The 22,126-nt window shown below is 37.8% G+C and overlaps 1 protein-coding gene across 1 annotated transcript; it reads right to left on the bottom strand.

Annotated features, from left to right (window-relative positions):
• Positions 1-1,485: 1,485 nt before the first annotated feature.
• ABCG8 (ATP binding cassette subfamily G member 8) lies at positions 1,486-22,070 on the bottom strand. Its single transcript, XM_063441466.1, has 13 exons — positions 21,906-22,070; positions 17,394-17,504; positions 15,785-15,935; positions 14,653-14,891; positions 13,400-13,532; positions 12,774-13,043; positions 10,975-11,140; positions 9,222-9,323; positions 8,084-8,283; positions 7,894-7,970; positions 7,191-7,458; positions 3,371-3,498; positions 1,486-2,154 (listed from the first exon to the last, which is right to left on the bottom strand). The coding sequence occupies exons 1-13, from the start codon at positions 21,978-21,980 to the stop codon at positions 2,017-2,019; spliced, it is 2,058 nt and encodes a 685-aa protein (XP_063297536.1). The 5' UTR covers positions 21,981-22,070; the 3' UTR covers positions 1,486-2,016.
• Positions 22,071-22,126: the final 56 nt, after the last annotated feature.

The following is a 22,126-nucleotide window of genomic DNA, read 5'->3' as shown; positions in this document are numbered from 1 at the left end:
GGAACATTCCCTATTCTGCTCTGTGTCAGTGTGTATCAGGGATCCTTAGGATAGGTGTCAATCCATACCTGCCAAGTGACCCTATGTAGGGTGAACAGTCCCTATTCTGCTCTGTGTCAGTGTGTATCAGGGTCTCTGAGGACAGGTGTCAATCCATATGTCAAGGTGTCAATGTGTCATATGTCAGGTGTCAATCCATATCCATTGTGATTTAGGAATGTTAGGTGATTTCTGCCCTTTATGGATTAAAACCAGACTGTGTAATTTTCCATGGGAGTTTTGCCATGGATCCCCCTACGGCATGCCACAGTCCAGGTGTTAGTCCCCTTGAAACAACTTTTCCATCACTTTTGTGGCCAGAAAGAGTCCCTGTGGGTTTTAAAATTCACCTGCCCATTGAAGTCTATGGCGGTTTGCCCGGTTTGCCAGTTCGCGAACGTTTGCGGCAGTTCGCGTTCGCCGTTCGCGAACCGAAAATTTTGTGTTCGCGACATCACTAGTTTTGATACAACTATAAACATGACCACTGGCATTTTCTGGATATCTATCGGTGTTCTCTGTGCACAACAGGGACAATGAATTCCTGGTTCAGAATCCTGTGGCAACTTAAATTAATACTATAGTCATCAAAACAAGTTTAGCTTAATGAAGCCATTTTGGTGTTAGATCATGCTCCTGCGGTCTCACTACTCAATTCTTTGCCATTTAGGAGTTAAATCACTGTGAGTATGCAGCCTTAGTCACACCTCCCTGCATGTAATTTACATAGCCTTCCTAAACACTTCCTGTAAAGTGAGATCTAATGTTTACACTTCCCTTATTGTAAATTATCAATCCGTTGTCGAGCAGGGGTAATCCCGGGAGTTACTGTACACACAATTGAATCTGTAATCTTTTTTTGGGTTTTCAACATTTTAAGGCTGATTACTTTTCTACATTTCCAGTTTATTTAACCACTCCCCCCATATTTTAGATCTGTAACCTTGAGATTTACTGATGTCTCTCTCCATTTTAATTTGGAATAGTAATTGTTTCAATACATTCGTCCAAAGGGGACCTTGAGAATGTTTCCAGTTGCGCGCGATTGCAATCTTAACGGGCAAAAAACAGTGTATAATCAAAAAGCATATTGTATTATTTGGCCACTTGCCAGATGCAGAAGCTGGTGTAAAATTCAAATCTACATTAGCATAAGTTTTTATAAAAAGAAAAATCCTTTTCCAAGTATTTACAATTTTTTCACATAAAATTCAAAGTTTTGGCAAAAATATCTGAACTAAAAGTATTACTGATTTGGAAAATTTTAGTAATTCGACCATTGTGACCTAGAATTTTAATTCACTTTGAATTCCTGATAATTCATATCTTAGTAAATAGCTCAGCGTGTTTTGTTATTATTTTATTTCTTTTAATTGATGTTAATCACAAACATCTACAAAAAATAATCTAACATTTTATAAATAAATCATGAAATTGAAAAAAAATAAAATACAAAAGCCATTTCTCAAAAGAAAAAAAGAACGTTTATGTTAAAATTGTTGTCCTGCAACTTATAGAATATTAGGATTTTACTGCCACCCAGTGGCTTCTTGAACTCAGTATACATTTATCACTTGGCAATTCGTAGTACTTCTTTAACAATAGTTATTTCTCTTATCTTTACATAGAGTATATAATCAGCATAGCTACATCACTGCATCAGTGCATTTACAATAACATCACCCATTTAACCACTAGACCAGCAGTAAACTGTGACAATATAATCTGAAAAAAATGTGTACATAGATTGAAACGTGCCGTTACAGTATCTTTCATATATACAACGTGGCACTTCACTTCGGACTGGATAATATTTCCCAGAATCCTCTGTCAGTTGTAGCCTAACATCAGCTGGTTCGTTATGGGTCAACTGTTGTAGAGCATAGCATGGTGGGGTCTTCATAGCTGACAAGAAGGACTCCTTGTCAACTCTGACCTTTTGCAAATTAGTCCAGTGCTGTCCATTGAATCTTATGTTTACCAGTCTTGGCTTGATTTCTGTTTAATAAACTTTAGGCTTATGAAATAGAGTACAAGAAAGCCAGCGATTATACCAATCAGCACTAAGTAGCACAGGTATAGTGGATACGTGTCCATCTCCATATTTTTGATGATCTGCAAAGAAGTTATGCATGGAGTTTAGTTATAATGTTTTGCCCAAATCACGTGTATACAAGAGATACAGAATTGTATTAATCCCCATGATTGAAGGGAAAATAAAGGTTGATGTAATATTTAGTCATTGTAACCACAAGGTTGAAAGACGTGCAGAAATCTCTCATGTATGTTATTATAACTAGTAGAGTGAGGTAGTAATTTTATATTTATTGTTATTATGGGCTTGTTCTTGTCTTGTCAAGTAATTCGGTAGTCTAGGACAGTGGTCCCCAACCTAGCCTCGTGGACCACCAACAGTCCAGGTTTTGTCAGTATCTCCATTTGAATAAAAAAGGGAAATACATAAATCTTAGATTGTTGGTGGTCCAACATGGGTTGGGGACTATGGTCTAGGACAGGCATAGGCGACCTTTCAGCACTCCAGATGTTTTGGACTACACCTCCCATGATGCTTTGCCATCTTAATGGGTTGCAGAACATTATGGGGGATGTAGTCCACAACTTCTGGAGTACTGCAGGTAGCCTTCCCCTGATCTAGGAAATATTATATCAATCATATATTCTGATCACGAACCAGGAAAGTATAAAGTATGTTGTAGTTTGAGCTCCTAAAAAATGTAATGACCTGCCCTAAAGCAAAAGGCGATATCAATCAGCTGTAAAACTAGATGCCGGAGGTAAGAAACTCATAGGCATAAATATATATATATATATATCCGAGTTGTGCCACGAGATATATTGTGCCCCAGTCACTGACCTGCTCTGGGCTCTGAAATGGCTGCTGCATTTATTGCTTGGGCATTTACTTCCTAATAAACAACTATTCCCTAGTTTTCTGTCAATCGATTTTAGCGCAATTAGACAAAAATGGGGCTCTCTGCAGCACTATAGTCTGCACTTTCTGTAGCCGCTCTGATAACTATAAAAAAAACTATGCATCCTATCGATAGTTATGAGACTGGTTTATTCATATTTCCTAAGCTAGTTAAATTTACAAATAATAAATAGGTAATTCAGTTTGTCAAAAAGTCAATTTTAAAATCGGTGATTGATTATTGTGGAGCACACTATTCTAGTGGATCGTTCTCTACAATCTTTATTGCCATATATGATGGGGCAAAAAAAATTGGAATGTAATTTTATACCAACTTTATGGTAAAAGAAGTAATATTGAGAAAAACAGTGTTGCTAAAGTTATGAAATATTGCCTCACCAGTTTTCCCGGAACTGTGATGGTAAAATTGTTTAGGGACAAACTATATGACAGATCTGTGAATTGAACTTGCATTAGTCCTTCGAATCCCCAGCGGAGGAAAGAGACGAACGAAATCCAATATGGTACTGTGAGATCAAAATTGCAAAAAATGAGTACATTGTGAAGGATCAAGAAAGTCATACAATAGAAAATAACCAACTAACACCTCCTTTTAACCCCTTAAGGACCAAACTTCTGGAGTAAAAGGGAATCATGACATGTCACACATCTCATGTGTCCTTAAGGGGTTAATAAACTTTTACTGTTAGAAAAAGTGTGCAAATAATTTTTGTACAAAAAGGCCAAAAAACTTTAATAGTGACGTCTGTAAAAAAATAATTTGGAAATATTTTTCTGTTAGCATTGAATCGTTCGGAAAGCTTATTAAATTGAGTACTATGTTTGAAACAGAAACAGTAGAAACACAATTACTAGAACGAAAATGGCCAAGGACTCTCGTAAATGTGTCTTAAAAATTATGTCACAACCTAATTCAAATTAAAAGAAAAATATGATGTTAAAAACAAAATCTGAGGGGGGCGGAGCTAAGCAACCGAGAGAGACAGTCGCATGGAGCATGAGCTCCGACTCAACCAGGCCCAAACTGAGCAAAACCCAGCAATTGGCAACGCCTAAACGGTACTACCATAGCCTACTGAAGCGCCAGGTACCGGACCAACACAATGGGGCGGAAATCAAAGAAGGCCAAGCAAGAGAACCCGAGACCGGGCCCTAACATAGCCGAGCTGCTCCGCCAAACACCGGGGACGTCCAGGCCCAAAATGGCCGCCTATCCGGAAACTTACTCCGAATTCTCCGATGACTTCTCCACGGGAGAGGACGAAGCAGACCCCCCGGCGGAGCCGACACCAAAACCGGTTCCTCAAAAGGCGGATGCCTCGCCGGTAACGACGGCGGTGTTGAAAGCACTGCTCGCTGATCTCCAACGCGCCCTCCAATCAGATGTAGCGTCCCTACGGGCCGACATCCAAGGACTAACCGGGAGAATGGGAGCACTAGAAACGGAATCTAATAACCAAGCCACGCAACTAGCAGAGCTGCAAACGGAGGTACAGGGTCTCAAAAACCAGAATGAGAGACATGAGCGCCGGTTCGCGGCACTCGAAGATGCAAAGCGGGCAAATAACTTAAAAATCCGAGGCATCCCGGAGAATACCCCAACAGACGAATTACCGCACATGCTAAGGCGCTTGCTGACAGCCCTACTCTCGCCACGACAGGCTAAAACAACACAACTGGATGGCTTCTTCAGAGCCCCAAAGCCAGCTACAGCACCTACCGAAACACCCAGAGACCTAATCATAAAATTTCAGCGCCACAAGGATAAAATGGCGGTCGTGGCGGCAACTAGGGGAAGCTCACCCTATCAGTTTGAAGCGATGGATCTAACATTTTATGCGGACTTAACTGGCAGCACACTCGCCTGGAGAAGGTCCCTCAGACCATTCACCATGCTGCTGAGGCTGAAAAATATACCCTACAAGTGGCTGATGACCCGAGCCCTATGGATCCAGAAAGGTGACACCAGACACACAGTAAGCACCCTCACAGAAGCAATGGCGCTATTACCTGCCCTGGGGCTGCCGACGGACTCACTACGCCCCGCTGCAACCCAAAGTACTACCACCTCGACACACACATGGAACCCTGACCGGGTGACCCCCTTCATCCCACGAGGTCCAACTCGGGAACAACATGACCCAGCAACAACCTGAACTCACAGGCAAGAACCATCACTCTAAGGACTTTACACTAAAGCATGATTTTTTTCTCTTTGTTTTCGCTCTCTCTATAACTTCTCTGGTTTCCATGTTTACTAATGTTTAACTATTTACAAGTTGCCAAAACGACTGATCACACTCTCGACACACCTGACTAGACGGCCGAAGGGCCATGAATCACTAACCGCCCCCTCGCCTGGCAGAACTTACACAGGGAACCCGCAACCCAACCCAACAGAGGCAGGCAAACACACCAAGCAAGGCACTGAGCGACATAACATCCCGCTACAGGGAATATGCCATTTAAATGCACCACTCACTATAAATTTCCCGGGTTATACCACGCACGCCAAACAGATCGGACACAGACACACACATATATGCCTACAAGCAGCACACACTGCTTATCTCCCGCAAACCACACTTAGCAAAGGGTCCGACGGAGACAACAAGCTCACACAGGATACCGGGAATGCAACCCCAAGCTATAGAGACCGCTATATATAAAACGACCAAAAACCAAAATGTGTATGATATAACAAGCCACGCAATGTTACCAACTGTTTATTGTTTACTGTTCCAAGTCGCACAGCTGTTGTGGCAATGTGACTTTATATGTTACTCTACGCACAACCAAAATAAAGAATTAAAAAAAAAAAAAAAAAAAAAAATCTGAAATACTTTTCTTTAAAACAGGACAATGTTTTATTAGTCAATAATCGTATTATTTTCTATCACTCCTTCTTACTAACGCCAGTTACGTCTCTGTGTCAGTGTCACGGAAAAACTATGACAACAATGAGCAGATATGTGAGAATGATACTTTTTTTTTGTTAACCATTAAATCTAATTAAAATATTAAAATCCTTCTTAGAGGGCTGGAAGAGGTCAACACGCATTCTAGCAGAGTATTGACCACTGTGTTGTGAATCAACAGATGTAAAATGTATAAACCCATACATTATTAAATGAACATTGAATTCATTATTATTTGATTCCAAATACATGCAAATGCATAAGGAGTTTATGGAATAAAAAAAAGAAAAAAAATTTTTTCCTGCAGGGAAAATCAGTTTAATTATGGTTACAACTATGGCTTTAACTATTTAATATTACCACATTGTAATGGACTGATTGATGGAATATTGATGATGCCATGTGAAATTTGGAATTTTTTTTAAATAATGAAAATGTGTAAGCTGGTGCTAAATCTGGCAAAATGTGCATTGGGTAGGGAGTTTAGTATTGTATGGAGTTTAGTGATACGCAATCTCAATTGTTCTCATGAGTTGAGCTTCTATTGCCATTTTTTTTTCTTTTCTAATAATAGTATTCTGGAACATTAGCATCTAGTTCAGACAAATTTTAGGACACCTGAACATTTACAACATATACCTAGGTAAAGTCACACACAATTTATGGAAACAAGAAAGATTGCCCACACAATGTGAAGACAATGTGTATGGATTGGAATGTCCTGTATTCATCAAAAGTGAACTGGTTTAAACATATGCTAATACTGCACTTTATACCTACCCACACAACACCGTGTGAAAGAGCCCCCAGGTAATTGGAAGGATTCCTTACAAATTATGTATCACATATGATTATCATGCAACTTGGCAGGTTTGCTGTTCTTTAAAAGACATCCATTCCTCTGTTTTTGGCATACTTGTTTTGGCAATGTTTTTTTTTTACATTCAACCTTGCGAAGAGACATAACCGTAGATGATTATGTCCCACTGAAAACTTAGTTTGATGACCTACCTAAACTAGGAACAATCCAGAATTTATTATTCAACATCACCAGTTTGTAGATTTTTAACCAATGTTTATCATTAATGGAGTTATAGGCAAAGATTGAACAGAAACCATATTATCAAAAGGGGCACTGATATGCGCAACACCAGTTCTTTCATTTCTGGTTTGTGATATTAGAGTATGGATCTCTTGGTCTTTGGTCTGAACTTGAGTTGGTTTGGATGGAACTGTCACCTCTCTGTTTCTAATGCATAAGCAAATGTCTTTTGACCTACCTGTCCATAGGTTCCCGAGACTGATAATAAAACCTCCTGTTAAATAAGAGGCTGTAAACAGAGCATTGCTGAGAAAAGACGACATCTGCATTGTGGGTAGCAACGCCGACATCCATAAAGCCATTGCCCGGCTGCTATATACCATAAGGAACAGTAACGAGAGGTTAAGCAGGAAATTTACTGGTTCTGGATTGAGGTTTGCCAACCAATATATCGGAACGCCATAAAAAACAACGAATACAAAGTGTTCAGGTAGTTCACCAATGACCTGTAGAAGGACATATAAGAAAGTTAGAACTACTTAGGTTCCATTATTTGTCCATTATTTTGTTTTTCTACCTTTGAAAAAGGGATATGGGCTAAGTTGAGAGAGAGAGACGCTGAATGATTAGGGGAAAGTCACAAGCTGTAGAAGAGAAATATGGATAGTACTTAGAGACAAAAGAACAAATGAATTGGTAATTTATTATACTGTAGAATCTATAGTAATGTTTCATGTCTCCAACCATTCATCCACGATTCAACCATACATCCAATCTAGTTATGTAATTATCTATTAAATTGTGTGTAGTCAAATGATTTAGGCTGGAGTCCAGTAGATCATTAAAGCATATTTTGACATGATTTTACATATTGTCTATTTTGCCACAATATTATCTAAAATGAGAAAGTAAAAAACAGAAACTGCAAAAGATCACATTACCTTTGCAAAGAAATATGAAGGAACAGAATACAAGCCGTCTTGCAATTCGTGAAAAAGCATAGCTCTCTCTGAGTGACCTATAAACATGCAAAACATGAATTGAATCAATGCTGGAATCAATGGAGTTGGTCAATGATGTTAACAATTATCAACACAAGACGTAATTAAAACCATTTTAATAGATACTCACATTTTGCTACTACGTCCAGTACCACAGCAAAGGGGGTGAGGGATCCCTTCATGAAGAGGAGAGCGATTGTGTCTTGTATAGAGAGCTGATTACCTCCTTGTCCATAATATAAAAAGCCTATCAGCAATGACATTAACAGAGCTTCAAACCCATGGATCAGTAATGTTGTCAGATCCCGTAAATCATTGGAAATGTGCCGTCTATTGAAAATAATGAAACAGTCCAATAGTATATCTGTTAGCATGGCAAATTAAATTGTACAATGATTACTAACGTTGCCTTTTCTGTAACAAGACGTCATAGCTCAAAAGCTTTTAGCTATAACTATGAAAGGGTTTTTCTCTAGTGGTCTACTTAGCATTGGGGGTCTTTCAAAAAAAGTAATACTTCTGGAGTGGACTAATGTGAGCAGAAATCAAACTGAAACCCTTTCCTATTAAATAAAAAATGAACCATGAGGAGCCTCAATCTCCACTGTTAAAAAAACCTTCCCCAGCCTGTAGAGAACATCTGACAAATGATTTCGGGCAAAACAGGCATGTACACAATGCCATTCTCATTCTAGATTCCTCTGTGTCTCTCCACCCACCCCATAAATTAGGATTATTCTGAAAAAAAGTTGTGTTGTCTGAAGACTTTTTGTTTTATTCACTAAAATCTGAATAGTGGCACATTGAAAACCAAATTGTAAAATAAAGGCAAAAAAACGTCAGGCCACATCTATAGATGAGTTCTGGATTTTTTTCAGATCAGCAATTTTTGGCCATTCAGGTTTTAATTTGCTACAATTTGGCGTTTAATTACTAAACCCACAAGAGACACGACGAGTATGTGGGTTTAAGAGGTGGACAATTCTTGATTGTCCTAATTCTTGATTGTCAAAATGGGAGCTGTAAAGAAACATGTTTGTCGACTTTATGACTTCCTTAAGTCCTAAGAGATTAGATTTATGTGTGTTTGTTGAAATATTTTATTACCTATCACAAACATCACAATATATTACTTTAAACTCTCAATGTCTGCCAATCGTTTAGCTCCCATTTTGAGGTCTCCTTTTTTTAATTCAATTTCATTGGACCATTCAGTAAAAAGTAAGTTAAAATAAGTAATCTATCGATAGCAGACAATGGCATAATACCTTATTAAAACAGAGAATTGGTGAAATCCTTGTGGCAGCTGGTCTGCTTCACGAGCATCCATAAGAATTACTTTTTCAGATGATTTGATTGGAGAATTTACACTGGAAAGACATAGGTTTATTTGACTTGGTTCACAAAATCATTAAAAAGAAAAACACTGCTTATATGAACAAACAGGCATGCTAAAAAGTTACAATTAAATGGTCAATATATTTTAAGCGACCTATAGGAGTCTTGTCTCATTCCCACATAAACATACGGAATACCCATTTTCCATATCTCAGAAAAAAAATGTTTTCCTATTACAAATTCACAATTTAGCTTTATTCCCATTACTTTCAGGTTACTGTACTCAGTGACCATTTTATGGTTATACTAATCAAGAACAGAGTATACCTCCAGAACAGACTGTGTTATAGTAACCACATATTCAGCGAGGTGTTGTACATATTATGGATGGGTTTTAGTCCATCCTGTCCCAATAGCAGCATGAAGTTCCTGCAAACAGTTTGATCACATGTTTGTACTGTTAATCTCCCTTTTCCACATCATCCTGAAGATACTCTACTGGGTTGAGATTTGAAGACCATGCTGGTCACTGAAGCACCTGTCAAGGTTTATGGAACCAGCTTGTATCAATATTTGCTTTAAGATATGGAGGATTATGTTCTTGGAAACATCTACTTGTTGAGCTGGTATTCAAGGCCGCAGCTGTAACATTAGTACATTGGTAGCCAAGATAGATCCAAGGATTCATTTGATTTACAACAAATTCTGACACTGATATTTGCACATTTGATCCACGTGGCCGACCCGCAGTGATGTGGAGACAAGCTGTGCCACATCCCACAAGCAGCACCGCGGATCAGAAGCCAGCATGCCAGACGGAACAAGAGAGTCCTATGGCACACGCCTACCGAAACAACCCTTTCTTTAAGTGACAGAAGGCGGTACTGTCAAAGGGGTGTATTCAGGAGGGGGAGAGAAGGTAAGTGATATACCTCCCTTTTCCTATTTAAACTCCACTCTTGCTAAGACTCATTGCTCGGTTATACTGTGATCCTACGGTGTTCATACCTTCAGTGCCTGTCCTGCTGTTTTTCCTGATTCTGACCCATACCTGATTCCTGACTACAATACTCTGCCACCTGCCCTGACCTTTGGCTTACCTGACCACTCTTCATCTGATCCTATTGTACTGCGAACCTGATTCCGTGCTTTCAGCCTCTTCTGCATCGTGGGCTTCCTCTACTAAACAACACCCCTTACAGTAAGCTCATTTGGACAGAGCCCTGTTCTCCTACGAACATGGCAAACATGTTGCACAGCTCAGCAGAATATGTTGATACTATAGAAGTAGGATGCAACTGGCTACGATTTTGGAACTCAGCTGAAAATTCACTATATTTCAGTGAAATAATAAATCATTAGTATTGGTATGAATCCTTTATGACAGACACTCTATATTAATCCAAGCAACTACTCGCAAAAAAATGTTTTACACTACAATCACTGCTCTTTCCAGTGAGTTAGAGACTTATTTAACAATGGGAACGGTGTGAATATTTTATTTAGAATTGATTTCACTATTTATTATTGTTCTAAAGGTTCGATAAATCTTGGTTCGTTATTAGAGACTAAACCAAGTATCAATACTCTCAAGTACAGTCACTACATATCCGAAAAATCTGCTACTGGATATTTTGACTTAATAAATATTTGATAAATTAGATTTATATCAGGTAAGCTTACCACGTTTCACTCGCTGCAGAATCTTTGTTTTCTTCACTGCTGACTTTCCACAGGAAATCTTTAGAATCTTTGACTTTATCCCAGAATGTTTGAGCCAGGAATCTTGTCCTTTCTAGACATTCAGCTTCCTGCTCTTTGGTTCGTTTATCAATGCTGGTCAGATCAACTGAAATCACAGAAATTACATATACATAATGCAGGAATAGTTTGTTGGTTTAACTACTAAATGAATTTTATTTTACTCACTTACAGCAGAAGAAAACGTTCTTTACAGTAAGACAAATAAGGGTGTGGAGTTCTCCACCCAAAGTTTTATCAAATTCTGTAGATACTTTTATCATTTTATGCTCTTATGTTTTATGTTTGCTTGTTTGTTTGATTTTTAAAACAGAATATTCGAAGATATAATTCAAATATATCTGGTTGTTGATCCAAGTAGAAACCTGACTGCCATTATAGAGTCAAGAATATAATTTTTTCCCTTCTCTGGCATAATTGGCCATCGCTTCAAAATGCTGCTCTGTTTTGTTTTTTCCTTCTTTTGGACCAACAGCATGAAAAGATATATTTTAATGATGGACTATTTTTCAACCAAGACAATTATGTAGCTATATGTCAGTTTATTTATATGCTTCTGTATGTGCTATGTTTCATTTTACTTCTTTATATAGCCAGTAAATAAAACAGCTTAAATAAACCTTTGGACAAAGTGAATGCATATGGCGTATACCGTTCTCGGACCCTGTTTCTCTGCACAGATAAGCTTATAACTGTAGCAATTTGCAAAATGTATGCATCTCTTAGATTGCCCCCTCTGAGGCTCTGGTGTGAATTGCAGAGGAGAAAGTTTTACCTTCTCCAAAGTGTCCAACTTCTGTCCAACTTGTACATAAGTTCTACATACAATGCCAAAGTCCCTACCTCTCTCAGAGTTGTGCATGTGCAGATGGGGTATTGTCAGATTGCTGCACACAGCCCATCATAGAATCTTGAACAGGACTATCAAAAGCGGGTCTTATCAGTAGAATTCCAGCTAAATTCTCAACTACATATCCCATTGATAATGTATGGACAGAGATTCATAGGAAACCTCAACATAGACCAGAAAGATGGGTTCCTGATTGGTGGAGCCTCTTTCCGATTTTGGAGGGGCAGGTCTGCTGTTTCAACTTGCAAGTATCTTTTTTGTTTTGTTTTGTTTTTTTACATTTTTTTTAAAAAAAATTTACGATGTGTTTATTTTTAAAGCAATATCTCTATATGGCATTAGAAAGAGATCAATACAAGTGTTACTGTTTCCTTTTATAATTGACATTAAAGAAATGGAAAAAAAAAAAGGAATCAGCCGGCTACATTATTAGTAAATGGAATTCAGTTACATCAGAATAATTCATCGTGGGATTCTCACTGATTCCTAAGCTTTATACTCTAAGGGACATTCATATACTCAGGCACTCACTGCTATCACAAATCAGGTCATCTATGTACCATTGGCCAAAATAACATATTTTAAAGGGCTATCATCATCTTCAAAGATAAATAAAAAAAAGGCTTACCTACAAGAAAAATAAATACCCCAGGTATCTATAACACCCAATATCCAATGTATTCAATATCCCTACTGTATTTCAGCATTTTGTAATTTTATATGCTATAAAAGTGTAATGGAAACTTTTTGGAGTCAATAGAAAATGATCAGCCTTTATTGGTCAACCCATAAAAAGAAATCAGAGCATCTTCAGAAACTTTAGGGAAGATTTCAGTAAAAGTGAAATTAGGTTGTGCTTATGTTTACCTACCGTAAAAATCAGCAGGATTGCTGTATCTGGGGCAAGGATATCCTATAGAAGAAAAATATTGCACCATGTCTTTGGCTGTCCCAGAATAAATAGTGGTTCCAGATGACAAGAGAAGAACAATGTCAAACAGTTGGAATATATCTGAGCGAGGTTGGTGGATCGATAATATGACCAATCGATTTCCCCTGGCAAGCCTCGACAAAGTTATCACGAGGTTGTGTGCAGTAAAACTGTCCAAACCAGACGTGGGCTCATCCAGTATCAAAATACCTGTAGTAGAAGAAGAGGAGCGTAAGGAATATGACTTTCATTATGTAATTCTCAAAATGTTGTCTTGTATTTTTGATCAACTGGTCATAAATTGTAAACTGCAACTTTCCCGGATTAAACCAAATTAGATTTAAGCAAGAGTTTTGGCTCAAAAGTTGCAGGCCAAAGTATGGACCAGATGGTGCTAGCCCAATATTAGCAGGCGAGATGTGGTCATCAGTTACTCTTCTGTAGTAAACACTCTTTATGTAAAACCATCAGGTTCTTTTGTATACTACCAGAAAGGTAAGTCATGTGTTCCTCCAGCCTCCTGTTTTATGTGAACTGTAATTGCAATTAGCTTGGTGTATACATGCCTGGATTCCAGAGAAGTTGGACCCCAATGCTCACTCTACGTCGTTCACCACCTGATACTCCTCGCGTAAATTCATTCCCAACTTTAGTGTTGGCACATGGCCGTAACCTGAGCTCTGCTATGACCTCTTCCACCTATTATTGTGATGAAAAAATAAACAAATTGGGCATAAAAGGTTCTACGTTCAGCATGTTCTATATTCTATTATTTAATCATCTATAAACATTAATATTTAAAATGTATTTGTAAAGCATCACGCGTAATAAGGTAAGTGTCAAATTGCAACCTGAAAAGTAATTAATATCGGCATTACCTGTTCTGAAAGATCTAAAGGTACTATTAAAAAAAAGAAAGTTATTATGTTTATGACTCTATACACACTGAATCCCTGTGGAAATAAAAGAATTGTGGAGAAAGTGTAGCCAGTGGGAGGCACCATATCTGCAAGAAGATCTGTTTACTAAATTACAAACTGATCAAAGTTTAGGCAATCCCAACCGCATTTTTGATGCTGCCATAAACAATATTATTATTATTATTTTTATATTTTATATAGCGGCAGCAAATTCCGTAGCACTGTACAATGGGTGGACTAACAGACACGTAATTGTAACCAGACAAATGGACACACAGGAACAGAGGGGTTGTGGACCCTGCTCAGTGAGCTTACATGCTAGAGGGAGTGGGGTATAGTGACACAAAGGGTATAAGTAGGGGTAATGAAATAGGTTGCTAGAAAAGTATTCACTGAGAACTTAACTTATTTTTGACAGTTGCAGGAGAGGAGTCATGGGGGGGGGGGTGGGGGATGAAATGACTACTACTACAGAACCTCTCTCTTATAGTTGGGGGAGGTTCTGTAGTATCTGGTGATAAAGTGGGGATGCAAGTTATCTCTATCGCAGATGGCACCAATCTGCACTTGTCATGGTCCATGTGTCCCTGAGACTTGCGGGCCTGCTCACACCTGCACCCTGTGATCTGTAATTCTTGTGTATTTATTATATTTTATTTTGTTTTGCTACTTATAAGACGGTACATAAGTAAAATTGATGTTGCCCTAAGTGGGACTGGGCGGGCCTAACATTTGGCCACAACCACTTGTGTTTAGCAATACTTTCAATGTAAGGGCTCAGTAGGTAACAGTTATAGGCCATCATGATATAGAAGAAAAGATGAACACACAGGCAGATCAATGATTTCTTGACTTCAAGATAAAAAAAAAAAAAAAATAACTAAAAACCTCATTCCTACCCTTTTCTTCCTTTGCTCCTCTGAATATGATTTGGGAAGGCGTAGTTTACTAATAAAAGAGAATGTTTCTCGAACTGTCAGGTGTGGTAAGAGCTGATCATCCTGGCGCACGTGAGCGACACATTTCTTAACTAAATGTTTGTTTATTAATGTCCCGTTAATGAGTATCTCCCCCGATCTGATCTTTCCACCTTCATCTTTGCATGTAATGATATCAAGTAACGACGTCCTCCCACATCCTATAAAAAACAGAAACACAGGGCAATAAAATGTAGAAATGTAGACTCTTGAAGCAAATCCCTGGTTTTGATGATACAGTTAAAATTCATTGACCCTTTGTATTCTGAGATATAGCAATCTGCTTTATGAATTTTGGTTCTGTCGGAATTCTGCTCACTCCAGGAAATAGATCAGCTTATCAGGAACCTCTCATTCTGGTCTATGGAGTCTGAATTTTAGGAGACGTTTAACCCAACACATTAATGGTGAACATGCAGTTTGCACACTGGTTATTCACCTCTCTTTGCGGATATTTTAAATGTTACATTCACTTGCAGTGATCTCCAACAGGGTTATTCACAAAGTTAGAATTCATAGTGAATTTTAAATTTTAGGATAGAGTAGCCAAACTTAAAGCATAACTGACTTGGAGAATTTATCCAAATCGACTATTTTGGTTAAATGTAAAATTCGCTTTGAATTCTTACTTTAGTAAATTATTTTTAAATCTCTCAAATTATCTATTCATCTTGCATAGTATGTAAGGAGGGAGGGGTTGACAAGCAGATATCAAAGCAGCACATTTGTAGGAAATGATTGGGACACCCGGCCAAGTGACTGTCTCCATGCCTTTTTTTTCCGGCTACAATGTGCAATGTCAGCACTAACTATATAAATATATGTATATATTTTCTTGGCTGGTTTTCAATAAGATAATGATGCAAGTTGCATCATTGATGTAAGCAAAATAAAAATATGATAACACTAAGAAACTGTAAAAAAATGGCAAATCCGTAAATTACTCCCTGATCAGTACGAATCTCCAGCGATCAGGAAATTTTCATTCTGTCCTCGTTCTTATAACTGTAAGCTACTGTATAGTAGGGGTTTATGGGCTATGTAGTCATCTTACCTGTATTTCCAATAACGGCCAACATTTGTCCACTGGTTACCCTCACATTCAGATTTCTAATTGTGGAGGTTTCATTCCCTTTATTCCATTCCCACGGCATTTTAAACTCTGCCAGTTTCTCGTACCATGGGATCTGAGCACCTAAATTAACCTTGAAGACAAAGAATGCAAGATTAACGACACATGTTGGGACACGTTGAAAAAAATATAGGTTTTGTAACCTCACCAGCTTAGTACCATAAACATGCATAGAGAGCGCTTAACTTGTTGTGCAACCTGTCATTTACCTAAGCTTAAGTTGAGACACGTATATCTACTTTGTCTTACTTTGACCCTTTTTGCTATACCTGCTAATTTGACAAACGACGACGACTCCTAGGTAGTCACTCTTGCAACATTAGCCTACCATGTTTATTCTATAATAATCTACACGTGACTATCTAGCCAGTTATATCCTGTCTTTAGCATGTTAAGTCTATATTAATCTTCTCATGAATATCTAGCCTAATATACCTATTCTTTAGCATGTTTATAATTTCTTGACTATATAGTCTGAAATACCCTGTCTTCTTATCATCATAAAAATATGTCAGTCTAGCTTAGAAGTTTACTCTGTTATGCGTTCATACATCTGTTATATGTTGACCTGATATAAAAAAAAAAAGTCTATTCTGTAAAACGTGAATCAAATTCCATAGACTGTGCCTGTCCACCCTCTCGGCTTTCTCACAGGCTACTGAACAAGTGGTGGCTGAGCCAGATATATCTCGTCTCCCATTATCTCTCCCTGCTGTTCTAGAATACATCACTAATCGCCTCTCTACCATCTTCAATTGGATGTCCTCCCGCTTTCTGAAACTCAATCTCTTTAAAACTGAGTCTCTTATCTTTCCTGCTCCTAATACTAATCCTTCTCGTTCACTCTTCCTGCAGGTTGATGGTACCTGCATCAGCCTGCCCTTGCAAGCTCTCTGTCTTGGTGTTATTTTTGATTATGGACTCACCTTTACACCTCATTTCCAGTGCTAAAGCCTGCCAATTCCACCTAAAATGCATTTCCCCCATTTGCCCCTTCCTTACGCAAGATTCTATGAAAAAGCTTGTTCATGCTCTAGTAATGTCTTGCCTTGGTTACTTTAATTCTCTCCAAACTGATCTCCTCAGGAACTGCCTTGCTTCAGTCCGTAATGATTGCTGCCGCCGAGCTGATTTATCTCTCCTATCGTTCCTCTCACACCTTGCTCCTCTGTCAATCCTTACATTGTACCCTACAGAAGTCAATTCGAAATACTGACCCTTACCTATAAAGCTCTACACACCTCTAGCCCCCATTTCTTCACTAATACGTAGGCACGGCCCTTCTCAGTCTCTCTACTCGGCTGGGGTCCTTCTCCTGTCTGCTGCTATAATCCTTACTGCTAACTCTTGCATGCAAGACTTCTCACCGGCAGTTCCTCTCTTCTGGAACAGCCTGCCAACCTCCATCAGACTCTTTCTTCTATCCTCTAGTCTTCAATCATTTAAGAAGTCTCGCAGACAAGAATGAGGAATACACAAAATACCAAATGTATATTTAGTTGTTTCATTCATAAAATAAACCCTCTCTTACCTGGTAATGGAGATCTTTAACCTCAAGCACATTTGCACTGCCAGAATATGTAAAATATAAACTGTTATCTTCTTCAGGAACAAATAGGTTCTCTCCAGGCATTACACCAACCTGTGAAAATATTATTTATAAGTGATCTATAAGTTCAGGGATAGGATTTCTACACAAAAAGAAAGAAATGTAATAACACCATATTAAAACTGTCCATCTGTCCATCGATGACAAAAATAAGGCTTTTTTCCTGCATCATTAATCTGATCATATGTATTACTAATTTTGTAACAAATTGTTATGGTACTTATAGTTTTTTTTTTGTGCTTGCTCTGTTTTCTGCCAAATTGCTTTTGAGAGTTTTGACAAAAAAACAAAAAAAACGCAGCTGTCCACAGCATCCATAGACTGCTACATTACTTAATGTACAAGGTTTATTGCAAAATCAGACATCCAAAGCCATTCAACGTTTGACAACAGTGTTGGACTGCAAGCTCTGTAGGTAGGTTAGACCCACGTTCCAAATTGCTTGTTTGAAGATGGGGTACAGCACCCAAAACACTCTTTGTACCATAACCACCTCAACATATGTTTGTTTAAGTAGCGCACTCTTAACCACTTGTATCTGTCAACATTATTTTGTCCGTCAGCCACTTGCTGTGGTATATATCCCTACTGTATAATAATAAAGTGCTGCTGTATGTGATGGCGTTATATAAAAGCCTATAATTATAATAATAATAATAATAAACTGTGCTGGTATAAATACAAGACTGTGATTTTGACTGGAATGGCATTGGTTCTTAAACAGTAAAATCACTACAGAGAAAATAAGGTGAGTTTTTCAAAAATGTTTTAAATCACTGCAAAAAAGATCCAGACATTTTTGTCCATTAACGGCTTTTAGCCGATAAACGAAGGAAGAAAGTCCTGTAACGCACAGGGTTGATACCATCTACCATTTAGGAAAGCGTGCTAATTAAACTGTTAATAGCTTTCCCTCCCCACACTTTGGTAGCCCACCTTAGTTCCTCTCCTGCAACTGTGTCATCCAATAAATTAACCCTTCACTGTAAACAATTTTAGTAACCTACTTTATCCCCGTACATGAAATACATCCCACCCTTACCCTCTGTGCCACTTTGCCCCACTCCTTCTAGAATGTAAGCTTGTTTGAGCAGGGCCCTCTACACCCTCTGATCCAGTGCGTCCATCTTGTCTCGTCGTAAATACATTTTCGTCAGTTCACCTGCTGTACAGCAGAGTTTGTATACAAGGAGAATCCAGCACAAATTCTACTAATTATTTCTCAGGACAAAAGCTTTTAAAATAATCAATTAAATAAATCTATTGAAATTACTGCCATGCTGTTTTTAAGGGAATTTCATATACAAGTCAGGTTTCAATAGAAAATCTAATTTGTAATAAAACCTGTTAATTCACTACGTGTGTGATGACAATGGTGCAGGTAACCTATTAAATTTGATTACAATCACTTTTATTGACAATTCTCTATATTATCCCCAACAAACTGAGTAGAATTCATCACGAATATTACTTATTAATATGAAGGAACTCTGTGAAGGAAACGGGATGATTTGGCCAATGGTCAAAACTTGCAAGAAATCTCATCCACAAAATTAATTAATGTTCATCAGCCACATTACCCTTCCTCATTTCTATAAGAGTCATGAGTTTATGTAACATATATTTGCCTGAATTCCACTCATTAATCACCAAAGCAGTCCCTTGAAAGTTAAGTGACGTTTCCTAAATTCTTCGATATCTTTCGCCAACCCAGGAAAGAAAGGACACACTCAAATCGAATTTAATGTGAATTTCAATTGTAAATTAGAAATTCAGTATAGTAAGAGTAGCCATGAATTCAATATTTAAGGCCAAAAGAGACAAACTTAAAACAATAGATTTGAAATTCACTCCGAATTCTGGGCTTTTCCTACTTTAGTGACTACCTCTAATAGACTACGATGCATTGCATTGGCTTCCAAATAATGGAGTGTCTAAAGCGACCATAAGAGCATTTGTGTTAGCAAAACCCTGATATAAAAAAGATATATTGACAGCATATTATTACTTTAGCCAGTCTATGCATAAATTGCATAATGTATCAAAAACATTTCTCCATAGATTGGCAAATAGGTTAGACAATTTCATGTACTTTCTCAATATTATCAATAAATAGTGCGTTATACTTAAGCTCTGATAACAGCGTTTTATGTGACTGGTTTTCAAAGACCAAAAGTATCCATGGGTTACGCACATATATGACATAAGAAGGTCCATTTTTAGATATCCCTGAATCTTTCAGCTTGTCTTATGTGCTAATTGTTTGAAAAAAACTGTCTCTGTCACCTGCTACAAGAGATCACCAGAAAAAGTTCATACTTAAGAATTCCATTTCTTGCTTATTTTTTTTTTTGTTTTGTTTTTTGTAAATATGTGTTTATTATATCTTTTGTGTCGTTTGTATGCATGAAAAAAGTTCTTTATAGTGACTCGCAGGTCATTTTGGATGGTAAAGCATATCGTGATGTACAGAGACTCGCAGGTCAAATTTGTGCCAATTAGTAATTACAGTCAGTCGGACGTACAGGTCCCGTTTCATACACATAGCTGTAACACAATCGAGTAACGGTAACTTGCTTCTTTTTTTTATATAGAATGCTGGCTAAAACAGAGCTGTCAGATACTTTCCAGTGTCTCCTGGGTGTTGGCCCCAAAATTAATTCATGAATTCGTTGTGATACATTAATACGCGCTAAGTATCAGTGTTTTGATTTATATTACAATTCATGGGCTTGTAGAAGTATAGTCATAGTCATATAACCTAAAGCCATGCTTGGAAATAAGTCACCCTTGACATATGCTAATAGTCTATTTCTTAGAATTAGCTCCTTAAAACGAGACCTGCTTGTGCTTGAAGCATTTTTAAAAAATACTGGAGTGAAAGCAGTTCAGACCCATATTCACAATATTAAGATTTTCTAGTAATTAGCTTTTCTGCACAGCAAACCTTAGTGGCTATTATTTTCCAATTCACATTAACCTCTTCAGGACCAGCAGTGATGGTGTCAATATTCTGTTCTAACGATCCTAGTCCAATTCATTTAGCAACAGCACGGCTCAAAAAAGAGAGTCCAGTGCTTATTATTATTAATTTAATATTTATATAGCACCATCAGATTCCGTAGCACTGTACAATGTGTGGGCTAACAGACACATAATTGTAACCAGACAACTGGACGTACAGGAACAGAGAGGTGGAGGGCCCTGCTCAATGAGCTTACATTCTTATCATGCATACATTTAATTCCTTAGCGGCCAGCGTTTACAGCAATAACATGGATCCTCAATGGTTTAATCTCTGTTTGCTACGCGTGCCTTATTCCGCTATGAAGACATGGTATATGCTTTGCTATCGTTAAGGCTTAGTTGTTTTTTAAAACAGGAAAGTGGGAACCACATCCAATAAGCGTACAAAATTGGACTCTTTATTTGTTTTATTTATTTTAATATTATATGTACTTCTATTTGCCTGCGGCCAGAGTTGGAATTTTTCCGGTTTCCAGTTCCACCACGCAGCGGTTTTGTTCCACTTGAATTGGAGATATGCTTGTTTACATCTATCTGTTTGTAAGTGCAATCAAATAAATATATTTTGTATTTTTCTTACATACTTCACCACGTATGGTTCTTTTTATCCATTCCATTGAAGACATCCATATTACTTGAATCTACTATCAAGTCTACATTATTATATATACCCCAGGGGGGTGAGAGGCCTGATTTCGACTTTTGTTTGTGAGTTTGCTACTAGCACCACATTTCTCACTATTATTATACTGTGTTACGCTATGATCTGTATTTTTTATTATTCTAGATTCACTATTATTCTTATATAGAATATTTCAGCTCTGGTTTCTATTCTCCAGGTTGTATTTCAATTTTGTACACTTATTGGATGTGGTTCCCACTTTCCTGTTTTACTGTTTACAATTTTGGGTGTTAGTGAGATACCCCTGGGATCCCTTCAATTTAACGGATTATTATTTAGTTTTTAGTGTGTATACTACTGTTTTATCACTTTAGTTGTTTTTTTAAACTGTAACTATTGCAAGACTGATTTTGGATTAATAGATGGGGGTCCATCATTCTTTTCCTCCCAAGTATAAGTGTTACTTACATTTTTTTCCCATGAAATCTATCTTTAACACTTGCAATGTTTTAAGTTATATGCAATATAATGCACGCAATATCCTTATCCTCTATCCTTACGAGACTGTTATGTAAAAACAGAATGATAAAATTATAACAATGAGATACTACAATAACCCTTTTAGACACTTTCAAAAGTTTTTTTCCCCTTACTTCCTCAGATGTTACTCCAATGGTATAAACATACCTCCCCTGCATTACATGGTAGCCCCCCAGTGATAGTGATATAAATTATTCAACGTCTCCATAGTGTGATTATTTTGGTCTGGGCCGTAATTTACTTACCGGTAGACCATGAAACGAAGCAAATCGCTCTTGCCTTTTTACCAGCTCCATGGACTGTACATCCGTTCTGTCCATCGTTTCCTTAATTCCTTCGCTACATAAAAGGAAGTCTTGTTTTGATGTCAGTGCCTCATTAAGTCAGTCACTAGTCTGAACACAGTGACTTCTAATTTTAAATGGAGTGTGCGGGTAGGATAGCACTAGCTTATCCCTATTATCTA

Source organism: Pelobates fuscus, chromosome 2 (genome assembly GCF_036172605.1).
Source record: "Pelobates fuscus isolate aPelFus1 chromosome 2, aPelFus1.pri, whole genome shotgun sequence".
NCBI lineage: Eukaryota > Metazoa > Chordata > Amphibia > Anura > Pelobatidae > Pelobates > Pelobates fuscus.
The sequence above is the reverse complement of the archived record's forward strand: the minus strand, read 5'-3'. Positions and strand labels throughout refer to the sequence as shown.

Bases quoted from the DNA above. Each gene is read 5' to 3' on its own strand.
- ABCG8 (XM_063441466.1), bottom strand. From the start codon at position 21,980: ATGGACAGAACGGATGTACAGTCCATGGAGCTGGTAAAAAGGCAAGAG. The intron at 13,044-13,399 runs GCATGTATACAC...CTTCTACTACAG, and splicing joins CCAACTTCTCTGGAATCCAG to GTATTTTGATACTGGATGAG. The intron at 7,459-7,893 runs GTAATGTGATCT...GTCCTTCTACAG, and splicing joins CTTCATATTTCTTTGCAAAG to GTCATTGGTGAACTACCTGA.